Source organism: Puma concolor, chromosome A3 (assembly GCF_028749965.1).
Source record: "Puma concolor isolate L17-30 chromosome A3, mPumCon1.1.hap2, whole genome shotgun sequence".
In the NCBI taxonomy this organism is placed as follows: domain Eukaryota; kingdom Metazoa; phylum Chordata; class Mammalia; order Carnivora; family Felidae; genus Puma; species Puma concolor.
The window spans coordinates 23,412,878-23,433,699 of record NC_141669.1 but is presented as its reverse complement, the minus strand read 5'-3'; the positions used below and the strand labels follow the sequence as shown (position 1 = coordinate 23,433,699).

Genomic DNA, 20,822 nt, shown 5'->3' with positions numbered 1-20,822 from the left:
ACAGGCCTTCCTTAACTCACTTCCACTTCATAGCACCAAGCGCGATGCCTGCACACAAACACCAGCAGGTACTCGACAAAGAGAGATGTCAATAGTAGGAAGACAAAGAATCAGAGGTGAACTTTGCAGCAGCAATTATTATGCCCATACAGTGACTGCTAGGCTAAAATAACTAAACAGAGGGACACCCCTTAAACTAAAAAAGAAAGGTGTGAATACCGTGTGGCTCTTTGTGACAAGGGGTCATATTGCACTCTTCCGTTTAATCTACTGTTTTAAGCTGTAAATTCTACAGGAACCTTTTGATTTTGGCCTCCTCCTAGCCCTTGGCCATGTGCCTGAGATGTAGTAGGTGATTAGTAAATGTTGAATTGAATAAATAAAAGGATTCATCATAGCTTTAAAATGTTTTCCCTGATATCCTTTCCTCTTCACTTCCCTTCTACCTACTGTATAACCTGCTTTCTTCCCCCGTTAACATCTCATGGCCTTTTTTTTCATGTTACTACAATCTTTCTAAATTTTTATTGAATGCATAATACTCCAGGGTGGATGGACCCTTCTTTCCTGACGGTTCCCTTCTTTCCTCCTTCATTTGACCTGGCACTCTGATATTCGGGTTGCTTCCAGATTTTTCAGCAACCACAATTATTACACCTAAAAAGAATGTGGCCTTGCCTATTTGTGGAACTTCCCAGCAATTAGTTACTCAGCAACCCTGAAGAATGAGTAAGCTAGTTTCCTTCTTTCTTGGGCTCTCACCACAGCAAGATGAGGGCAAAATCACCTTCAGGTAGGAAGACGGTGCAGTCTGGGAACTCATTTTTCCTTACAAATGCCTTCACCTTTCCCCCTTGGCCTTTAAATGGGGGAATGGACCAAGAAGCATCAACTAGTTGTGAAAACCTGTAATATTTCCTCTCCTAGGAAAATGACTGCTTTAAACCTCATTCCTCTGGTTTCCCTGGTTGTTCTTTTTTTCCCCAAAATAGCAGAGTTTACTGTGATAACTAGTTTCCAGCCTTGCATAATGTTTACAAAGCCCACGTATGTCCACTATATGGAAATCACTGTTACAAATGTGAAGCAAGGAAAGTAGCACAATAATGAATAGCGGCGCTATCCTTCTAGAACTTTCTAGACAGATACAGACACGAATAACTAAAACAACGAGTTGTGGCACCAGAGATGCATATGTAACGCAAAGGCAAAGTACAGTTAGGAGAGGGTACTCCTTAGGATCCCCAAGTCTCCACACAGGAATTTGTTTTCACCTAAGTAAAATTTGTACACAAAAGTCAGCAAATATACATAGATGTTAACAAAGCAAGCTATTGGGGAAGAAGCTTACCACTTAAGTTTTGGCTTCAAGTTAAGGGTTATGACCAGCAAGGTCTTCATGAGCCTTCTCATTCTTGGGTTTTTGACTATGTTGGGCCCATGACACAGAGGAAAGAAAATGTACTTTAGAGTCACAGGCCTGGTTTGAATTGAAGCTCTTTCACTTTACTGGCTATATGAACGTGGGCAAATTATTTAACTCTGTATGCCTCAGGTAAGTGTAAAGGTGGGATGATACCCTCTGCTTTGTAAGCATATGGGACAAATTTGATATTGTGGTAAGTTGTTCAGCAGTGGACTGGCACACAGGAGGTGTGTTACCTTCTTGCCTCCTTCATTTGATCTGGCAACTGGCTGATAAGAACTGAATACACATTTATCTAAAGAGCCTTTGCATTATTGCCTACAGTCCTTTTCCTCTTTTCATCCATCCTAATGCATGGCTTTGCTATCTCCTCACTAAAATATTACTGATTGCCCACAGCCTGACCATTCCCTGTACTGCGTGCATCGTCTCTAGTTTGTCCGCATTCTACCTTGTATCTCCCCACTATTATCTAGTGATTCTTTACTCCATTCTTAGTGACATACTTTTTTCTGAGTATGTCTTAAACTTTCTTTTTTGAGGGGCACCTGCGTGGCTCAGTCGGTTAAACGTCGACTTTGGCTCAGGCCATGATCTCGTGGTTCGGGAGTTCAAGCCCCACGTCAGGCTCTGTGCTGACCGCTTAGAGCCTGGAGCCCGATTTGGATTCTGTCTCTCTCTGTCCCTCACACACACTCTCTCAAAATAAATAAATAAATATTTTTAAAAAGTAAAAATAAATAAAAGACCCTTTTTAAAAAAACAAAAACTTTCTTCTTTGAGCTGGCATATAATGTGCTCTTTTTTAAACTTCATTTAAATTTTCTACATCCATCCTTTAAGACCCAGCTCAAGGCATCAGTCCATCATCTGAGTACTTAATAAGTGCAGGACTCTGCCATTCTTGAATTCCTGCAGCATTTTCTTTTTTAAAGGTTTAAAAAAAATGTTTACTTTGGAGAGAGAGAGCAAGCAAGCAGGGGAGGGGCAGAGAGAGAGAGAGAGAGAGAGAGAGAGAGAGAGAGAGAGAGAATCCAAAGTGAAGCAGGCTCCAGGCTCTGAGCTGTCAGCACGGAGCCCAACTCGGGGCTCGCTCACGAACCCTGAAATCATGACCTGAGCCGAAGTAGGACACTTAACCGACTGAGCCACCCAGGTGCCCCCTGCAGCACTTTCTGAAGTTCTGATTTTTGCAATCTTATTAACCAGCTATTTTTTTATACAAAATTTTTTATTATGTGTACATATAGATACAATTTTACATAAATGGGGTTGCATACATGGTTTAAAAAATGGAATATTTGATATGTACAAAAGAATATATCGTAACATATATGCAGGCAGAGCATAATAAAGCAAAAACTTCAAGAAGCCACTACTAACCAAAAAAGCATGAACCCACCATCCAAGAAATAGAACATAAACAATACTGTTGAGATCCTGTATGCTCTTCGGTGGAAGAGCATACTTTCCTGAAGAGGTGACTTTTGTTTTTCCCATTCCCTTAAGATTCACTGTATCCTTAAATACAGATTGTTTGTAAACTTAATACTTTGTATTCTTTATAGTTTAAGATTTTAACATGCAAATGCAGGACACTGTAAAGCATTTTCATTGTTGTATGGAATTCTGTTCTATGAATATACTGTAATGTATCACCATGCTCCTCTCACTGGTCATTTTTCACTATGAATGCCATGAGTCTTCTTGTACACAGACTTGGTTGGTTATCAGCTGCTGTGCCTCTGTAAAACCGTGTTAGTTATAGTGGGCATAGGTTCTGATTAGTTGGTGTTGGATTGGTCAGTGCCCATGTTTCAAATATTCAAATACTACTTGTGCTTGTATATGCCCTATGGTGCACACTTTTTTATATGTACTTTTCTTATAAAGGCTTTAAAGTGAAAATGATGGATTTTAGGATATGCATTTTACAAAATTATGAATGCTAAATTTATTTCCCAAGTACCTGTACCAAATTAATTATCTATATGCCCAAAGTGGAGCTCAAACTCATGACCCTGTGGTCAAAAGTTGAATGTTCCTCCGACTGAGCCAGCAAAGTGCCCCTAGTTGTACCAATTTTAAGTAAGAGTCCCATTAGTCTACATCTTGCCAAGTTTGTATTTTCGGACTTTTTGTGACTAGATTATCTTTTAAAGTATGTCATAGAGAGTACCTTTGGATTTTCTTTCTAGCATCCCTTTTCTGGTAAATTTTCTACTCAACCTTCCAAACCACTTGGGTGCAGGGATAGCAGCTATATTCATACACTATCATCTCTCTTCTTCACCTGCTGGGAGTCCTAAGGGCACTTGACCCAAGTTGAGCCAAATTCTCTTCCTGGAATGTTGCACTAAGACCCAGAATTCAGCGTGGCTGACTGCTCTTTTATATGGAGGCAATAAAAACTGAGAAGTATGAGGATAGAACAATAATCAATCTAACAAGGTATAAGCACTGTATTAGTTTTCTTCACTGTACTTTTTTGTTCCTTACTGAAAATAACCTAAAAAAATTTTTTTTAATGTTTATTTTTGAGAGTGAGACAGAGCGTGAGCGGGGGAGGGGAGGAGAGAGAGGGAGACAGAATCCAAAGCAGGCTCCAGGCTCCAAGCCATCAGCATACAGCTGGATGTGGGGCTCGAACCCACGAACCATGAAATCATGACCTGAAGCTGAAGTTGGATGCTTAACCAACTGAGCCACCCAGGCGCCCCTGAAAATAACTTTCTTGATCTTTCCCCATACTTGCTTCTGCCTATGACATAATCCTTATTTGTTACATTGAGGCAACAGCCTCACCACTTTCAAGTTTTGATTCCTAGTTTTAAGTATTCACAAATACTAGGTGACTTTTGCAAGACAAAATGTTACACTACACCACTTTTCTAAAAATGTTTGAAGTGGCTCACAACAAAGGTGACTTGAAGGTCAATTACACAGAGAACCTAGAGGATAGAAAGGGGGAGGGGCAAGAAAATAACCATAAAGATCTTGGAAAGTTTGATTCCGAACAAGAGGCAACTTTCTCTACGTGCCTGTCAGGTGCTAGCTGCGTTTCTTCAAGTAACTAGACACAACTTCTAGCACTTACCAATATTATTACCAAATGAAGATTAGTTTTGACCATAAACTATTTATTTTGGTCCCACAGACCCAGATCAATTTTCTCCTGAAATTACTCCAGCATTCTTGTGAAAGACAAAAAGCAGTTCAAGGAGGATAAATGAAAACTGGAACTTTTTTTTTTTTTTGCTAATTTCTCCAAAAGGTCAAGGTGTTTAAACAGTAAGTTTTGAAACTCACTTGCATTCATTAAAAAAAACATTTGAGTGCTTACTACGTGCCAGGCTCCACTCTAGAAGCTGGAGACACATCCACAGAAAAAAAAGAGACAAAAATTTCTGCCTGTATGAGCTTACATTCTAGTCACATACAATTAAACTGATTGAAACCCAAAGGCTTCTAAGGGCCAAATACAACAGTCTTGAAGGAATGCCCACTGTACTAAATGGATCTGTACAATGAAGAATTGATTTTCTTCAAAAAATAGACCACAATTTGTTTCAATCTGTCAGTGAGCATACGGAGTTTAGGGAACTCAGTTGATTAAAGATTAAGGTACTGCACTCAAAACAGGTGTTACTGTACAAATTCTCTTCAGTGGAGTTACCAGTCTCCACCCAGGCATGAGCTACAAAACCTGAGGCCATTATCCTGGAAGGTAGGGACCTGTTTTTAAAACTTCTCACTTTAGTTGTACACTACATAACAGTTCCATGTTGAGAGTTGGGTCTTGGGCTTCTCACGTTTTTCTAAGGTAAGAAAGTAGGTTATTAATTTTCAATTTCATAAATTTCAGTAGTTTTACAAGATCTACCAGAAAATGATTTCTCAAGTGATTCTACCCCTCACCCCTGCCTTCTTAGGAATCCTTACCACACTTGAGAGAGCTAAAGCAACAAAGCTCACAGTTACCCCACAACAGTAGACAGAACAGGTGTGTCTGTCAATAACCTGTCGGGAAGTGGCAGCACTTTCAGAAACTGTGCCAACACCAGCTTGAAAATGATATAGGTGAGGTAGCCGGATATAAAAAGTCGCAACACTTTGCTTTTGTTTCTGAGCTCTTTTCTCCGATAAATATACTAGAAGGCTTAAGACTTACTTTGAAGTTAGTTGAAAGTAAACACATACATGATTCCTCTGGACTACTCCTTTCCTGTTGGACTGTATTTCGTCTTTGTGACTCTGTCAATAATCAGTGTTTATATATGAATAATCTATGATAGTTTCACATGTTGAGTTGTGGTGTCACTGCTTTCTGAGGAAGAATTTTGGCCTGTAAATCTGCTGCATTGCTCAAATTAGGCAGCTGCAAACTGAGCACACCCTCTTACTTGGTGATCCCAGGCCTGTCTCCAGAAATAGACCAAGGCTCCCAACTTTTTGCATGTCGTATCAAAGAAATGCTGAATCTGTAAGCCTCAGGCAGTTAGCTTATTCTCCTCCCCCATTCCACTTGTTATCTTCCACCCTACTGACATTCAAAACATGGGTAACAAGATTTTATAACCGCATTAGCTGGCAAAGTCCCTAAGAGGAGAAAAGCAAAGATTTATGGCCACTTTTATAAAAATACGGTTTAATAAAACTTGCAACCTGAACAGGAAAGTAAATCACAGTGAGAAATTAAAGAAGTTTATAAGTCAACCAATATAGGAGGTGGTGGCTGAGTAACTAAGTTTTGACTTTTATAATTTCCTAATTAGGGAATTTATTTAGAAATTCTGGAATTCGGGGCCCCTGGGTGGCTCAGTCGGTTGAGCATCTGGTTTCAGCTCAGGTCATGATCTCACGGTTCGTGGGTTCAAGCCCCACATTGGGCTCTGTGCTGACAGCTCAGAGCCTGGAGCCTGCTTTAGATTCTGTGTCTCTCTCTGGCTCTGTCCCTCCCCGACTCAATGCTCTGTCTCTCTCCCCCTCTCAAAAATAAACATTAAAAAAAAAAATTCTGGAGTTCAAATATACAGGAAAAATCCAATCTCAACAAATCAAAATTGTTACACTATATCTAAACTTCACTTTTGTTGAAGTAAATTTTAAAGAGACTATAGATAAAACTCTACATGTATACTTGCATGGAATCAGTTTATGTCTTATTTAACTACTGTTTTGCAAGGTATGCTGTCACTTTGAAATATTTTTAACTGCTTTTTAGCTGTTTAAGGAAATTATGAAACACTGAAAACTACCAGCAAAGAAATACAGTATTTCTAAGTGGATGCCCCTGGTCTAGTCAGGTAGGGTCTTCTCAGGCACAGCTCTGATTCAGGGCTGGATTCATAAGGAAATGAGGTTAATGAGGTTAATGAGGTTAATGCACCAGGAGCAGAGTAAACTTGACCATTTCCTTCTCTGAACACATTTTCAGCGTAAAGATGTGACAGAAAATAATTGGTTCTTTTGGTTCAAGAGTTATGGTTGCCAAGGAGACAAAGGAATAGAACTGCATTTATAAATGAAGATGTTACTTCAGTTCCTTGGCTCAATATAATGCACTTTTTATATTCCTTAGGGACACATCTCAATATGTTCCTGGCTTTCCCTCATATGAGTTTTCTTTTTGAATGACATATATATCTTCTGAACACTGTTAACACTTCCATTTACCAACCACCTTTTAAGCTTTAAAATTCTTTTGCTGGCATTTTGACTCAACACTTTGTACAAATCAGTCTGGATGATCATGATTAAAATTTGTGCACAAACAAAATTAAAACAATGAATTTGTTAAAACTTCAAACACAAGGGGTAGTACATTGCAAATGATTCTTTCCATTCAAGAACTAGCAAAAATTTAACCTAATCCATGTGATCCATCACATTAGCATGTTTGATTTTAAATGTCATGACATTTGGATTACAGATAAATTTGAATATGGAAATCATTAAAAATCAGAGAGAAAGAATGCTATAAATCAGTGACACTAGAATCCGGGTATTTTTCTCCTAAGAAATGAAGTTTTATTTGAAGTGGCACTGTTACCAAGTAAGTAATCTTTGTAACACATTATATGACAGAAACTTGTAATGTGGTTTTAAGACTCCTCAAATAACCTGAATTTATTTTTTTTGAGTAATCTCTATACTCAATGTGGGGCTTGAATGCATGACCCTGAGATCAAGAGTCATATGCTCCTCTGACTGAGCCAGCCAGGCATCCTACTGCTCGAGTAATTTTTAAAACATGATAAATTTCCATCCTTTCATTCAGTGACCAATATTACTTTCCTTAATTTACTATTTTTTCATATTCAATACTGACCAGGATGAATTATTATTTTAAAAACATAGTAAGTCAAATTCAAATTTGTGTTTTGACTAATACAGAGATTAATAAAAGACTGCCTTGTCTCCTGCCAAAGGTTTATTTTTCTAGACTTCCATCACTATGATTACTTTAAAATTCTATTAGAGGGGCGCCTGGGTGGCGCAGTCGGTTAAGCGTCCGACTTCAGCCAGGTCGCGATCTCGCGGTCCGTGAGTTCGAGCCCCGTGTTGGGCTCTGGGCTGATGGCTCAGAGCCTGGAGCCTGCTTCTGATTCTGTGTCTCCCTCTCTCTCTGCCCCTCCCCCATTCATGCTCTGTCTCTCTCTGTCCCAAAAATAAATAAACGTTGAAAAAAAAAAAATTAAAAAAAAAAAATAAATAAAATTCTATTAGAAACTGCTCACCTTACATTTCAATTAGGATATTTAAATCACATAACATAAAAGCCTATGTGATCTAACCTAATAGAACACATGCAATACAAGAACACTTTCAGAAAAGAAATCAACTCAGTATATGCGAAAGATATTGAAATCTGTTTGAATAGAATGTGTGTTTAAATGTCTCATTGTAAAGGGGAAAAAAAAAAAAGGAATAAAATGACCAGTCAGGCTTCATATCAATTAGACAACTTTTACTAAATGAGAAAACTACATTTAAAATGTGCTTTAAAACAAAATGGAATTAGAAAAAAAGACATATGCATTTGAAAGAACTTTGCACTGTGCTGAAAATCAAATCTCTTGCAGAAATACAATACGCCAATTCATAAAATGTAAGTTAACAGAATTCTCAATTTAACATTTTCAAAGACAATATTAAGGTCAAGAATTTCACATCAATGGTAGCACATATAGAAGAAGGGCATTATAAATATGATGTCCATCCCTATGAAGCTTACAAATTTGACAATACTCAATAAAAGCTTTTAGAATCACATCCAAAAGGGTCGCATCCAAAGTATCTCAAATCTGTGTCCTGTAAGTTCTCCTTCTAAAATCCTTATGTTGACTTTTCTACTCCTTGTTAATACTAACCCTTTAAAAAAAGAGAACAGGAAAAGAAATGCTGCAATAAACCCTTGATCATGTACAGAAATTATTGCTACTATAGCTCACTACAAAGCATGTCTATACAATATTGGATGAACTTTGATCATGAAAAATCAGAATAAAAATCTTTAGTGACATAAGCCTTACAATCGTATACAACATTCACATGGCAATATTAGACAGTTAAGCACCCAATAACCATCGTTGACAAAATGTCCCACTGACCAGCATTCATTTAAATACATCCTTCGTACAGAGGGAGGAAAAAAGAGATAGTGTCAGCTTTCCAAGGCTTGTCAAAAAAGGATTCTCATGTTCTGTGGATCTAAAAACAAATAGCAACAACAACAACAACAACAACAACAACAACAGCAACAACAAAAAACCCAAAAAAAAAAAAACCAAAACCAATGCAGGTGAGGGTGTTACCAGAAAGTTAAGCATGCCAAAAGGTGTTTCGTGCGAATTAAAACCTAAAACCAAGGTACCACATAATCACATTACCAACTAGTTGGGTAATACTATATGAGCCTTATCTTAAAGTTAAATGAAATGCTACTGCACAATAGAGCATCAATAAGTTAAAAATTAGAGTGCACAAATCCAAATCAGTGGCAATTGCTGTATAAAGCAAAATATTCACTATCAGCTGTGAAGTTTGCCCAGTCAAACTGTTTGATTCAATCACTGGATTGGATAGTTGGTCTATTTTTTTTGAAAAATATCAATCTTTAAAATTCCTTTTTACTGTAATGAGGCATAAGTTTTCTTAGTAAGATTAAACAGGTACATAAGTAAATAAGCGAGGGAAAATAATAGTTGGTGAATGTCTTTAAAGCTCTTCCCACATTTCACTTGTAAAAATGTTCAGGGGAAAAAAAAATTAATATTTGCCATTATTCTAGCAAAAACAAAACAAAACAAACAAAACAAGCCCAAAATAATTAAACGACCAAGCAACACTAAAACCACATTACACAGATGGATCATCATGCTTTCATCTGGTTTAACTATCACATCTAGTTTAACTGGGATGCTTTTCAACTTTAAAAACTGTGATACGTGAAGATGTAACTTTAATGGGTAATTCTGAATTTGAATTTAACTTTGCTGAATATTATAACAGAGTATACTTATTACAATACAGTGTAGCACATCTTTCTATTAGAAAAAAATTTAAGATCCTTTACCCGTCTCCTTAAGTTAAAGGTGTGACATCATAAAGGGTGTCAAATGGCTGGATGGTTTTACAGTGCACACTTATATATTATGAAGTATGTCCTTAACAAATCTGATGGTTTCTTTATAGAGTTCCTTTCTTCACCTTTTCTTCGGTGGATTAGCTGTTCGAGGTGGAGTGACAGGACGTCCTGAATTCAGTCCACCATACTGGTACTTAGCTTTCTTTTCAGATGGTTTCAATATCTTAAAATAAATAATTTATTAACAGTGTTACTCTTTCAAGTGCAATAAGTTTAAGAAAATTATTGTTATAATAGTGGGCTTTTCAAAAAATGACATAAATTTTAAAGGTTCAATAAAAGTATGGAAAACAAGAAAGTTCCATGGACAGCTCTCACATTTAAAGTGTGCAGATGACTAAACATTTGAATATTCTTATCATCTGTCAAGCCACTGGTAATTCAAAACCTTAAACACACAAATCCTATCAACTACCCAATCCTTAGATTCAAGTAAAAAAATTTTTTTAAATTAATATATCTCTGTGGTGAGGAAAGAACATTTAGTTTATGAGTCAAAAGACCAAGGTTGACTAACAGACACAAGAAAATATACTCAATGTCACTTACTGGGGAAATACAAATCAAAACTATGATGAGATACCACCTCACACCTGTCAGAATGGCTAAATTTAACAACACAGGAAACAACAGGTGTTGGCGAAGATGTGGAGAAAGGGGATCCCTCTTACACTGTGGATGGGAATGCAAACTGGTGCAGTCACTCTGGAAAACAGTACGAAGGTTCCTCACAAAGGTAAAAATAGAACTACCCTATGATCCAGCAATTGCACTACTAGGTATTTACCCAAAGGAACAAATGGAGTACACGTGCACCCTAATGTTTATAGCAGTGCTATCAATAATAGCCAATTTATGCAAAGAGCCCAAATGTCCACTGACTGATGAATGGAACATACAATGGAATATGACTCAGCCAATCCAAAGAATGAAATCCTGCCATTTGCAATGATATGGATGGAGCTATAGTGTATTATGCTAAGCGAAATACATCAGAGGAAGACAAATACCACGTGATTTCACTTGTGTGGAATTTAAGAAACAAAACAGATGAACACAGGGGAAAGAAAAAAGAAAGGAAGGCAAACCATAAAACAGACTCTTAGCTATAGAGAACAAACTGAGGGTTGCCGGAGAGGAGGTGGGCAGGGGGATGAGTTAAACGGGTGATGGATCAGTCACAATGTTTATCCCATAGTATATTTGCTCATCTAGTATCAGGTGTAAACAGAATTGTATTTTCCATTATATCTTCTAACTGCTTGTGGTTTTCATATTTTAAAGCTATTGACATTTGGTTATTAGTATTAAATGCTAATATTTTATTACATTATAAAATATTAGGAGCAAAAAAATAAATGGGTGATGGGTATTAAGGAGTACACTTGTACAAGCACTGGGTGTTATATGTAAGCGATGGATCACTAAATTCTACTCCTGAAACTAAGAATACATTATATGTTAATTAACTAGAATTTAAATAAAAACTTGAAACAATAAAATAATAATAATTCTGCCACTATTTACAGGATAGTCACAAACCCTTTAATTTTTATGTGTAGATCTTAAAATTATTTACATATTTTATGTATCATATCAGTTAAAATGTATGTGTCGATGATTTAAAAGTATTTACAGTTGTACAACCATTGCTGTAATCTAATTTTAGAGTTTTTGTCAGTCCAAAAAGAAATCTTGCTCCCATGGGGCGCCTGGGTGGCGCAGTCGGTTAAGCGTCCGACTTCAGCCAGGTCACGATCTCGCGGTCCGTGAGTTCGAGCCCCGCGTCGGGCTCTGGGCTGATGGCTCGGAGCCTGGAGCCTGTTTCCGATTCTGTGTCTCCCTCTCTCTCTGCCCCTCCCCCGTTCATGCTTTGTCTCTCTCTGTCCCAAAAATAAATAAACGTTGAAAAAAAAAAAAAATTAAAAAAAAAAAAAAAAAAAAAGAAATCTTGCCCCCATAAGCAATCATTCTCCACTACTCTAACTCCCTTCAATTCTGAGGAAAAACTAATTCTTCTCTATTGACCTGTCTTTTCTGGCTATTTCACATAAATGAAATCATACAATATGTGGTCTTCTGTGACTGGCTCCTTTCACTGAAATCATGTTTTTGAGGTTCATTTATGCTGTAGCATGTATCAGTACTTCATTACTTTTAATTGTCAAACAATATGCCATTTTATGGATAGTCCACATTTTGTTTTCGTTCTTTACTTGATGGACATCTGGGTTGTTTCCATTTTTTGGCAATTATAAAGAATGCTCCTATGAATATGCATATACCTGTATTTGAGTACCTGCCTTCAGTTCTTTTTGGTATACCTATGAGTGGAATTGCTGGGCCACAAAGAAACTCTATGTTTCACTTTTTAGGGAGATGCCACACTGTTTCCAAAAGCAGCTGCATCATTTTCCATTCCCACCATCACTACATGAAGTTTCCAACTTTTCTGCATCCTCATTAATTCTTGTTATTATCTGATTTTTTAATTGTATTTATTCTGGTGGATGTAAACAGAGCTTTAGCCTACATTATACATAGAAATTTCAGTATTTACATACAAGTGTGTAGAAATGATTTAAGAAGCATTTCTTAGAACTATTCAGAGCATCACAGTGTCTCACTGAAGAAGAAATCCAATTCCACTATGGCAAATGCTGAAAGATAAGGTCTAGTTCCTATCCTTAAATTATAAATGAGAAGTCATGTGTTTATATTCAGGTGTACTAGCTGACAGAAATAGTAATAAAATAAAGGGAAAGAAGGATAGAAAAGCCCGTCCACATTTAAAGAAAGAGACATATAGTATATGCAGGAGAGGCACATAAAATACCCTTTGCAAAAATAAAGCACTGAAGTTGTTTTAGTCTGTGAACAAGAATGATTTATAAGTAGCACACTATGAAGCCAGAGTTGGTCTATTTCTAGCAAAAGGAAACAAAATCTAAGTTATTAACTGAATTCACATTCTTTTAGTAGGTTAAGCCCCTATTCAAGAAGTCATACAGGAATTTAACAACTTAAACATTTGCATCAAGAATGACTGACATAACTTAGGGTCTCTAAAACTCTAATACTTGATATACACCAAAAAGTCCGGAGCATTTGCGAATGAAAACAGAAATCTCCAACAAGTCTATGAGTGATAATCACTTCTGAATAAAACTGATTTATATGTATTTATACTATACCTGAAATGAACACATCAAAGTTTCATCCACACTCATCATTCCACCAGCATTATCAAACTCGCCACAGTAATTTGGGGCTGAAAATAGGGTTACCAATTGTCGTTTAGCAAAAAATTCATATCCATCTTCCACCACCTGTGAAAGGATAGGTCAAAAGAAAAACCACATTTATTTATAGCTGATTCTCAACTGTCTATATTACTGAGATTAATGTGACAAAGACCTAAAAATAAACACTGTTTTGTTTTGGAAGCTTGATTTTTATTTCTAAACTTGTCTTAGAATATTAAAATATTTAGTATGCCTTTTCTATAATGGCAAGGATTTAGCTTAAATGAAATAGTACACTTATGATAAATAAAACGTTTAAAAATCATACCATTTCTAAGGCTCTCCGTATGCTGATAGGTATTGTGTCTACAGGAACCTTACAAACCTAGTACTTCTTTGTTGATGACATTATATCACAACTACAGAATCCTTAATCTTTAATGATTTAACATGATTTCTAGAATCTGTTGTCAATTTGAATGATTTAAACAATGTATATTTCTCAGCTCTACAATTATGAGAAGTAAAGTCAATAACACATAAATATTTTATATTTATTTACAGTAGGCAAGAATAATTTTTTTTTTTTTAATTTTTTTTCAACGTTTTTATTTATTTTTTTTGGGACAGAGAGAGACAGAGCATGAACGGGGGAGGGGCAGAGAGAGAGGGAGACACAGAATCGGAAACAGGCTCCAGGCTCCGAGCCATCAGCCCAGAGCCTGACGCGGGGCTCGAACTCACAGACCGCGAGATCGTGACCTGGCTGAAGTCGGACGCTTAACCGACTGCGCCACCCAGGCGCCCCAAGAATAATTTTTGAAGTCTTTTAGGCATCCTTTGATTAAGCAAAATTATCCTACAATACTTGCTCCTAAGAAGTACCTCCAAAACAATTTACATTTTAAAAGAATTCCTACTATAGTATCAGGTACATGTTCCTATTGTAATTACCTCATGGTAGAATTTAGATATTAACCTTTTCTGTTAAGATCTTGGTCACGTTATCTATTCCAGCTCGGCCACAGTGTTTGGAACTCAGTGTATCCTTTTAGTTCCTAGTCTTTCACTTGTTCATTCATACATTTACTAAATAAACAGGTTTATTGTAAAAGGACATATGTGTAGTTTGTGGTGTTTCCCATCAGAAGTCTCTTAATTTTAGAGATAGGTTTGAAAATAAGCAGAACAGGATTCTGGAAGTGTCTGGAAAAAGACTGTCCAAACCAAGGTAGTTCAATAATCTGACTTCTTTAAAAAATCATTTAAAAGTTTTATTCATTTATTGAGAGAGAGAGAGAGAGAGAGAGAGAGAGAGAGAGAGAGAGAGAATATCCCATGTAGGCTCTACACCACCAAGCACAGAGCCTGATATGAGGCTCAGACTCATGAACCGTGAGATCATGACCTGAGCTGACGTTGGGTGCTTAACTGACTGAGCCACCCAGGTGCCCCATCATCTATTTTTGAAAAGATCTATGAAGGGAAATATATTGCTAAAAAAATTATTAGTGGGTATCTTATTAGGAAACTTAGCAACTCTGCACTGTTATCTAGTAGAAAACTTCTATTAATTAGCTAAATCATAAACACAGTATTTACCAAATCTTTGCAAAAGCAAAGGATTTGGGGACTTGACTTCATTTCAACTGAGTTAGGAAATTCTGGTAGGAAGAAGACCTGTGATATATACAACATATGCAGAAAACGAGAAACCAATCATCTTTGTTTATCCATAGATCACATAGAAAAGTAGTCAAGTGTCACAGGGAGCAAAGCCCTCCCAAAAAGGGAAGTACTGTGGCACAGCATCTACTTAACAAACTTTCTTTTAACAGACAAAGAAAAAACAAGGAACCTTTAAAAGTATTACACTTAGAAATTTCAAATACTTTTAGTACTTTCAAAAGTAAACAGAAAAGATTTATAAAAATGTCTTTCACTGAATGTATTTACCAGTTATATTTTAAAGAGCATGAGGACTTGACATATCAAATCATTAAAATAAGCTTTTGCTAATTAATTCATTTATTCAAACACTAAGTGCACACTGCAGTATGTAAGTTTACAAGGCAATGGATATTTGGGGCTCCTGGGTGGCTTAGTCAATTAAGGGTCTCACTCTAGACTTTGGCTCAGGTCATGATCTCATGGTTCCTGAGTTTGAGCCCTGTGTCAGGCTCTGTGCTTGGGATATTCTATCTTTCTCTCTCTCTCTCTCTCTCCCCCCCCACCCCACCTGTGCCTCCCCTGCACGCGTGCGCACGCATTCTCAAAATAAACAAACATTAAAACAACAACAACAACAACAACAAAGCAATGGGTATTTAAAAGTCAACAAATCACAATCCCCTCCTTGAAGAGTACAGAATATAGTAGTGGTGGTGGACATTAAAAAAAAAAAAAAAAAAAAGTAAACCTAAATAAACTTTATTTTAAAAATAAGTATGTATTTTTATAATGAAAGCTCAAAGACACACAAAAGGAGATAGAGTTCAATAAACTCTCATTCTCACCATCCTTATTCAATAATTACCAGGATTCTGCTACATTTGTTTCATTTACTCTCCCTTTTTTCTCTGATGTATTTTACTTTTTTTTTAGTAATCTCTACACCCAACGTGGGGCTTGAACTCACAACCAAGATAGAGGTGCACGCTCCTTTGACCGAGCCAGCCAGGCACCCCAATGCTGATGTATTTTCAAGCCAATCCTAGACATGTCATCTTGCTTCTATATACTTGGGTATGTATTTCTAAAAAATGGACATCCTTCTTACATAGTAACGTTATTATCCTAAGATTTAAACAATGAACAATGACTCCTTGATATCTAACACCCAGTCTATAACTGAATTTTTCCAAGTGTCTCAAAAGTATCCTTTAATACTATGGTCATTTGATTGTTATCTAAAATACATATAAACATATTAAAATGGGATCAAGTATTTCTAGAAAGCTTCAGACAAATGCCAAAAATTCTGCCAGCATTGTAGTATACTGCAAAATATAAATTAGTTTGAAACACCTCCTAGAGGGTGAGAAAGGGTTAACAAATCATTAGATTGTTAATTGTGAGATCAAGGTATATAGGCTTCATCTCTCCTACACTACTTTCCTTATATAATAGTTTTAGATCTTCGTTTCCTCAAAAACAAAAAAAGCAGACCTGTGTAAATAAATATTAAAATGTTCAAAAGTTTTAGATTTCATACATACCTGATGAGCTCGACAAATCAAATCTAAATCATGACGATTCAGAAATTTACTGACTACATCAGCTCCAAAAGTGAAGGAAACACCACGATCATTTTCTCCCCAGCCTTGCACATCCTTATCTGGGTCAGACCACAGCAAATCACAGAGCAAACCTTTAAAGAATAAAAACACAACAATGAAAAAAATAAAACAAAGTTTATAAAGTATATCTGTATCACATTTCTTCTCATGCCCTCTTACCCTCTAATAAAGAGTAACAATCACTTGCTTCCTAGTACCCCAGCCTATTGAATTTAGCCACTCTTTGCTATCCCACCCATATAATTTTGCCTGGCTTGAAAGTAGCACTTCCCAACTCTTCCCACATACAAGAAATATGTGCATGGCACACTCTAAGCACACAATATATGGAAAAGGCCGTTCCTTCTATACATAGTTACTCCATACGAACAAGCAATTGACCCAGCAGCATTTCCTGAATAGAGAGGCTACTTACACTATTTCTGGGGGCCAATCTATTAAATTAATCCATTTTATTTATCCCTAAGCCAATAACACACTAAAGCTTTTAAAAAAATCTTTATATTTGGTAGGGGTAGTATCCCCACTTAATGCTTTTCTCCAGGATTAACTTGGTTACTTTCACATATATATTTCTGAATCAGTTAGTATAATTCTATGAACCCAACTGAGATTTCACTGGAATTGTATCTGATCTAATGATCAATTTGAGGGAAGAAAACATTTTCTATAAAAGCCTGGAGGATTTAAATGAAATACGGATGAACAAAATGAGAACGGATCCTTGGCTTCAGTGTCACGCATAAGAAAAGAAGTCAGAGCTAAAAATATTTGAGTATCTTCATCATACTCATAGTAGTATAAATCTTAGGAGGGACTCAAACCACCTTGGGAATGTCAAGTGAGAAGACCAGTAAATGAACTCTGAGGAAGCAAACATTTAATACGCAGGCAGAGAAAGGAGAAAGGGGAATGAGCAAAAAAAAGTACTGAGAAGGAATAGTCAAAACAAAAGGAAGAGATTAGAACAGTAGAGATCTCCTGAAAGGGGTAAGAATTATCTAGAAGTAGGAAATGGTTAAGATTCAAGTACAATGAACAAGTAGAGCAGGATAAAAACCAAAAAATGCCTACCTTTTTATAGACTCTTTGGATCTTAAGAGTAGGAAATGTACTTAGTAACCATCTAGTCCAACCCTACTTGATGAATAAACAACTCCCCTTTACAAAATTACCAATATGGAAAAAGACAGTCTCTTCAACAAACAGTGTTCAGAAAACTGGAAAACAGTATGCAGAAGAATGAAACTGGACCACTTTCTTTCACCATACACAAAAATAAATTCAAAATGGATGAAAGACCTAAATGTGAGACAGGAAACCACCAAAATCCTAGAGAACACAAGCAAGCAACCTCTCTGACCTCAGCTGCAGCAACTTCTTACTAAACACGTCACCAGAGGCAAAGGGAACAAAAGCAAAAATGAACCACTGGACTTCATCAACATAAAAAGCACAGCAAATAAACAATCAAAGAAACTAAAAGGCAACCTTCAGAATGGGAGAAGATACATGAAAATGACATATCAGATAAAGGACCAGTATCCAAAAACAATAAAGAACTTATCAAATACCAAAACAACAATCCAGTTAAGAAATGGGCAGAAGACATGAATCGACATTTTTCCAAAGACATACAGATGGCTAACACATGAAAAGATGTTCAACATCACTTATCATCAGGGAAATACAAATTAAAACCACAGTGAGATACCACCTCACACCTGTCAGAATGGCTAACATTAACAATACTGGAAACAACAGGTGTTGGCGAAGATGTGGAGAAAGAGGATCTCTTTTGCACTGCTGGTGGGAATGCAAACTGGTGGAGCCACTCTGGAAAACAGTATGAAGGTTCCTCAGAAAGTCAGAAATAGAACTACCCTAAGATCCAGCAGTTGCACTACGATTTACCCAAAGGACACAAAAATACAGATTCGAAAGGATACATGCATCCCAGTGTTTAAAGCAGCATTATCAATAATAGCCAAAGTATGGAAAGAGCCCAAATATCCATCAATTGATGAATGGATAAAGATGTGGTGTGTATACACATACACACGAATATTACTCAACCACAGAAAAAACCAGAACCTTGCCATTTGCAATGACATGGATTGAGTTAGAGTATACATGCTAAGTGAAGTAAGTCAGAGAAAGACAAATACTATATGATTCCACTCATATGTGGAATTCAGAGACAAGTGGATAGATGATGGGCTAGATGGGTGATGGGTATTAAGAAGGGCACTTGCTGTGATGAGCACTGGATGCTGTATGTAAGTGATGAATCACTGAGTTCTAATTCTGAAACCAATACTGTACTGTAACTGGAATTTAAATAAAAATTTGAGAAGAAAAAAATTACCAATAAACAATCCTCTCATCAGTAAGCTAAAACATCTTTTTTTATTTACATGACATACTTAATGTATCAAGATTTTCTAGACCCCTGTGGCACTCTAGGCAATCCTCATTTTGAAAATATTCAAGTTGTTGAGAACTGATGAATACAACATATAAAGGGTGGGTCTGATTACACAAATGATGGGACAACGAATCCAATAACATAAATTCATTAAAAAAAAAAAGTCTGGTAGAAACCGAGAGAAAGGACAGTTTTGCTTATGTTAATGCTTTTAATGGTAAGACAGTGTGATATCATAAAAATACATTTAGTTTTTGTTCCTATTCCTGGCATACAGCTCCTAAAACCTTTGGAATTTCCTGAGTGACAGAGGTATCTTTTTATTTTTTAATGTTTAGTTATTTTTGAGAGAGAGAGAGAGACCACAGGCATGCACGCGTGAAGAAGAGACAGAGGGAGACAGAATGTGAAGCAGGCTGAGTTGTCAGCGCACAGCCTGAAGCAGGACTTGAACTCACAAACCATGAGATCGTGACCTGAGCCAAAGTTGGATGCTTAACCAACAGAGCCACCCAGACAACCAGACAGGAGTATCTTTTATTATTCATAAGGAGCCCTTTCCATCACACCTGAGTGTATGCTAATGAAGTGATCCAGATCCCCCAAAGCACTTCACAATGAGGCAAGTCAACAGCAAGACTAAACATATGACTAGACGACTGGAACTTTCAGCTGTCCCCTCTCTCTGGGGAGGTGGGCTGGAAATTGAGCTCTATAAAAACTCCTGAACAACTGGACTTGGGAAGCTTACAGTTGTTGAACACACTGATGACAAAGGGTGTGGAAGTTGTTCCCCAACCGATATCTCCTAGTTCCTGAGTTGTATCCCTTTATGAAAAGCTGATAAATACAAGTAAAGCATCTGAGGAAGTGGTTACGGGAATCCCAGAATTGTGGCTGGGCAGTAATGTGGAGGCAGTCTTGTGAAATGAAGCCCTTAACCTGTGGAGTCACGGCTAACTTCAGGAATTAGTGTAATTAAATGTTAGACACGTAAGTGTTGGAGAATAGGTTGTGATGTGGAAAAACCATAAACACTGTGTCAGAAAATGCCACCAAAAAAGGTACTGATGTTTTAAGCAAACGGTGAACAGAAAAGGAGAATTTTACTGCATTCAATTCACAGGTTATCACAGCATTTTATTTTTTTGTTAAAAAAATTTTTTTAATGTTTATTTATTTTTGAGAGAGAGGGAGGGAGAGAGACAGAGTGTGAGTGGGGGGAGTGGCAGAGACAGGGGGAGACACAGAATCTGAAGCAGGTTCCAGGCTCTGAGCTGTCAGCACAGAGCCCGACATGGAGCTCAAAGTCACAAACTGCAAGATCATGACCCGAGCTGAAGTCGGACACTTAACCGAGTGAGACACCCAGGTGCCCCATCATAGCATTTTAAGAATATAAATGCCATGATTAGTACACATCTTAGTACATACACTGGCACTCAACTATGAATAATTACTACTAAAAGCCAACAGAAAAGTTAGGCCACTGTGTCCAGAATTTATTTATAAAATTACATGAGGCTCATGTGTTAATCAACAGAGCAATTTATCCTCAAGTGGAACTTAATTTGCTTTTGTTTTGACTTGCTTCACTTACCTAAGAGTTATTCTGAACATCTGAACAGTTAACTTTCATTATTCTTTCACAAATTTTTCACAAACTCACCATGTATCTCTACAGCTTTCTGAGCTCTACAAATGTGAAATATAGAAGATGCAAAAAAATACCAGAAAACTAAATGGTAATTTTTAAAAGGCAACTGTATCCTCA

At 36.9% G+C, this 20,822-nt stretch overlaps 1 protein-coding gene across 2 annotated transcripts in view; it reads right to left on the bottom strand.

Annotated features, from left to right (window-relative positions):
• Positions 1–8,381: 8,381 nt before the first annotated feature.
• Positions 8,382–20,822, bottom strand: part of PPP1CB (protein phosphatase 1 catalytic subunit beta) — a 43,448-nt gene continuing 31,007 nt past the window's right edge. For both annotated transcript variants that reach the window (XM_025927327.2, XM_025927328.2), the window contains 3 exons: positions 16,540–16,691; positions 13,271–13,405; positions 8,382–10,239 (listed from right to left, as the gene is read on the bottom strand). In XM_025927327.2, the coding sequence (XP_025783112.1) occupies positions 10,135–10,239; positions 13,271–13,405; positions 16,540–16,691 (392 nt within the window). In that variant the 3' untranslated portion in view covers positions 8,382–10,134. The remainder of the gene's footprint in view (positions 10,240–13,270; positions 13,406–16,539; positions 16,692–20,822) is intronic.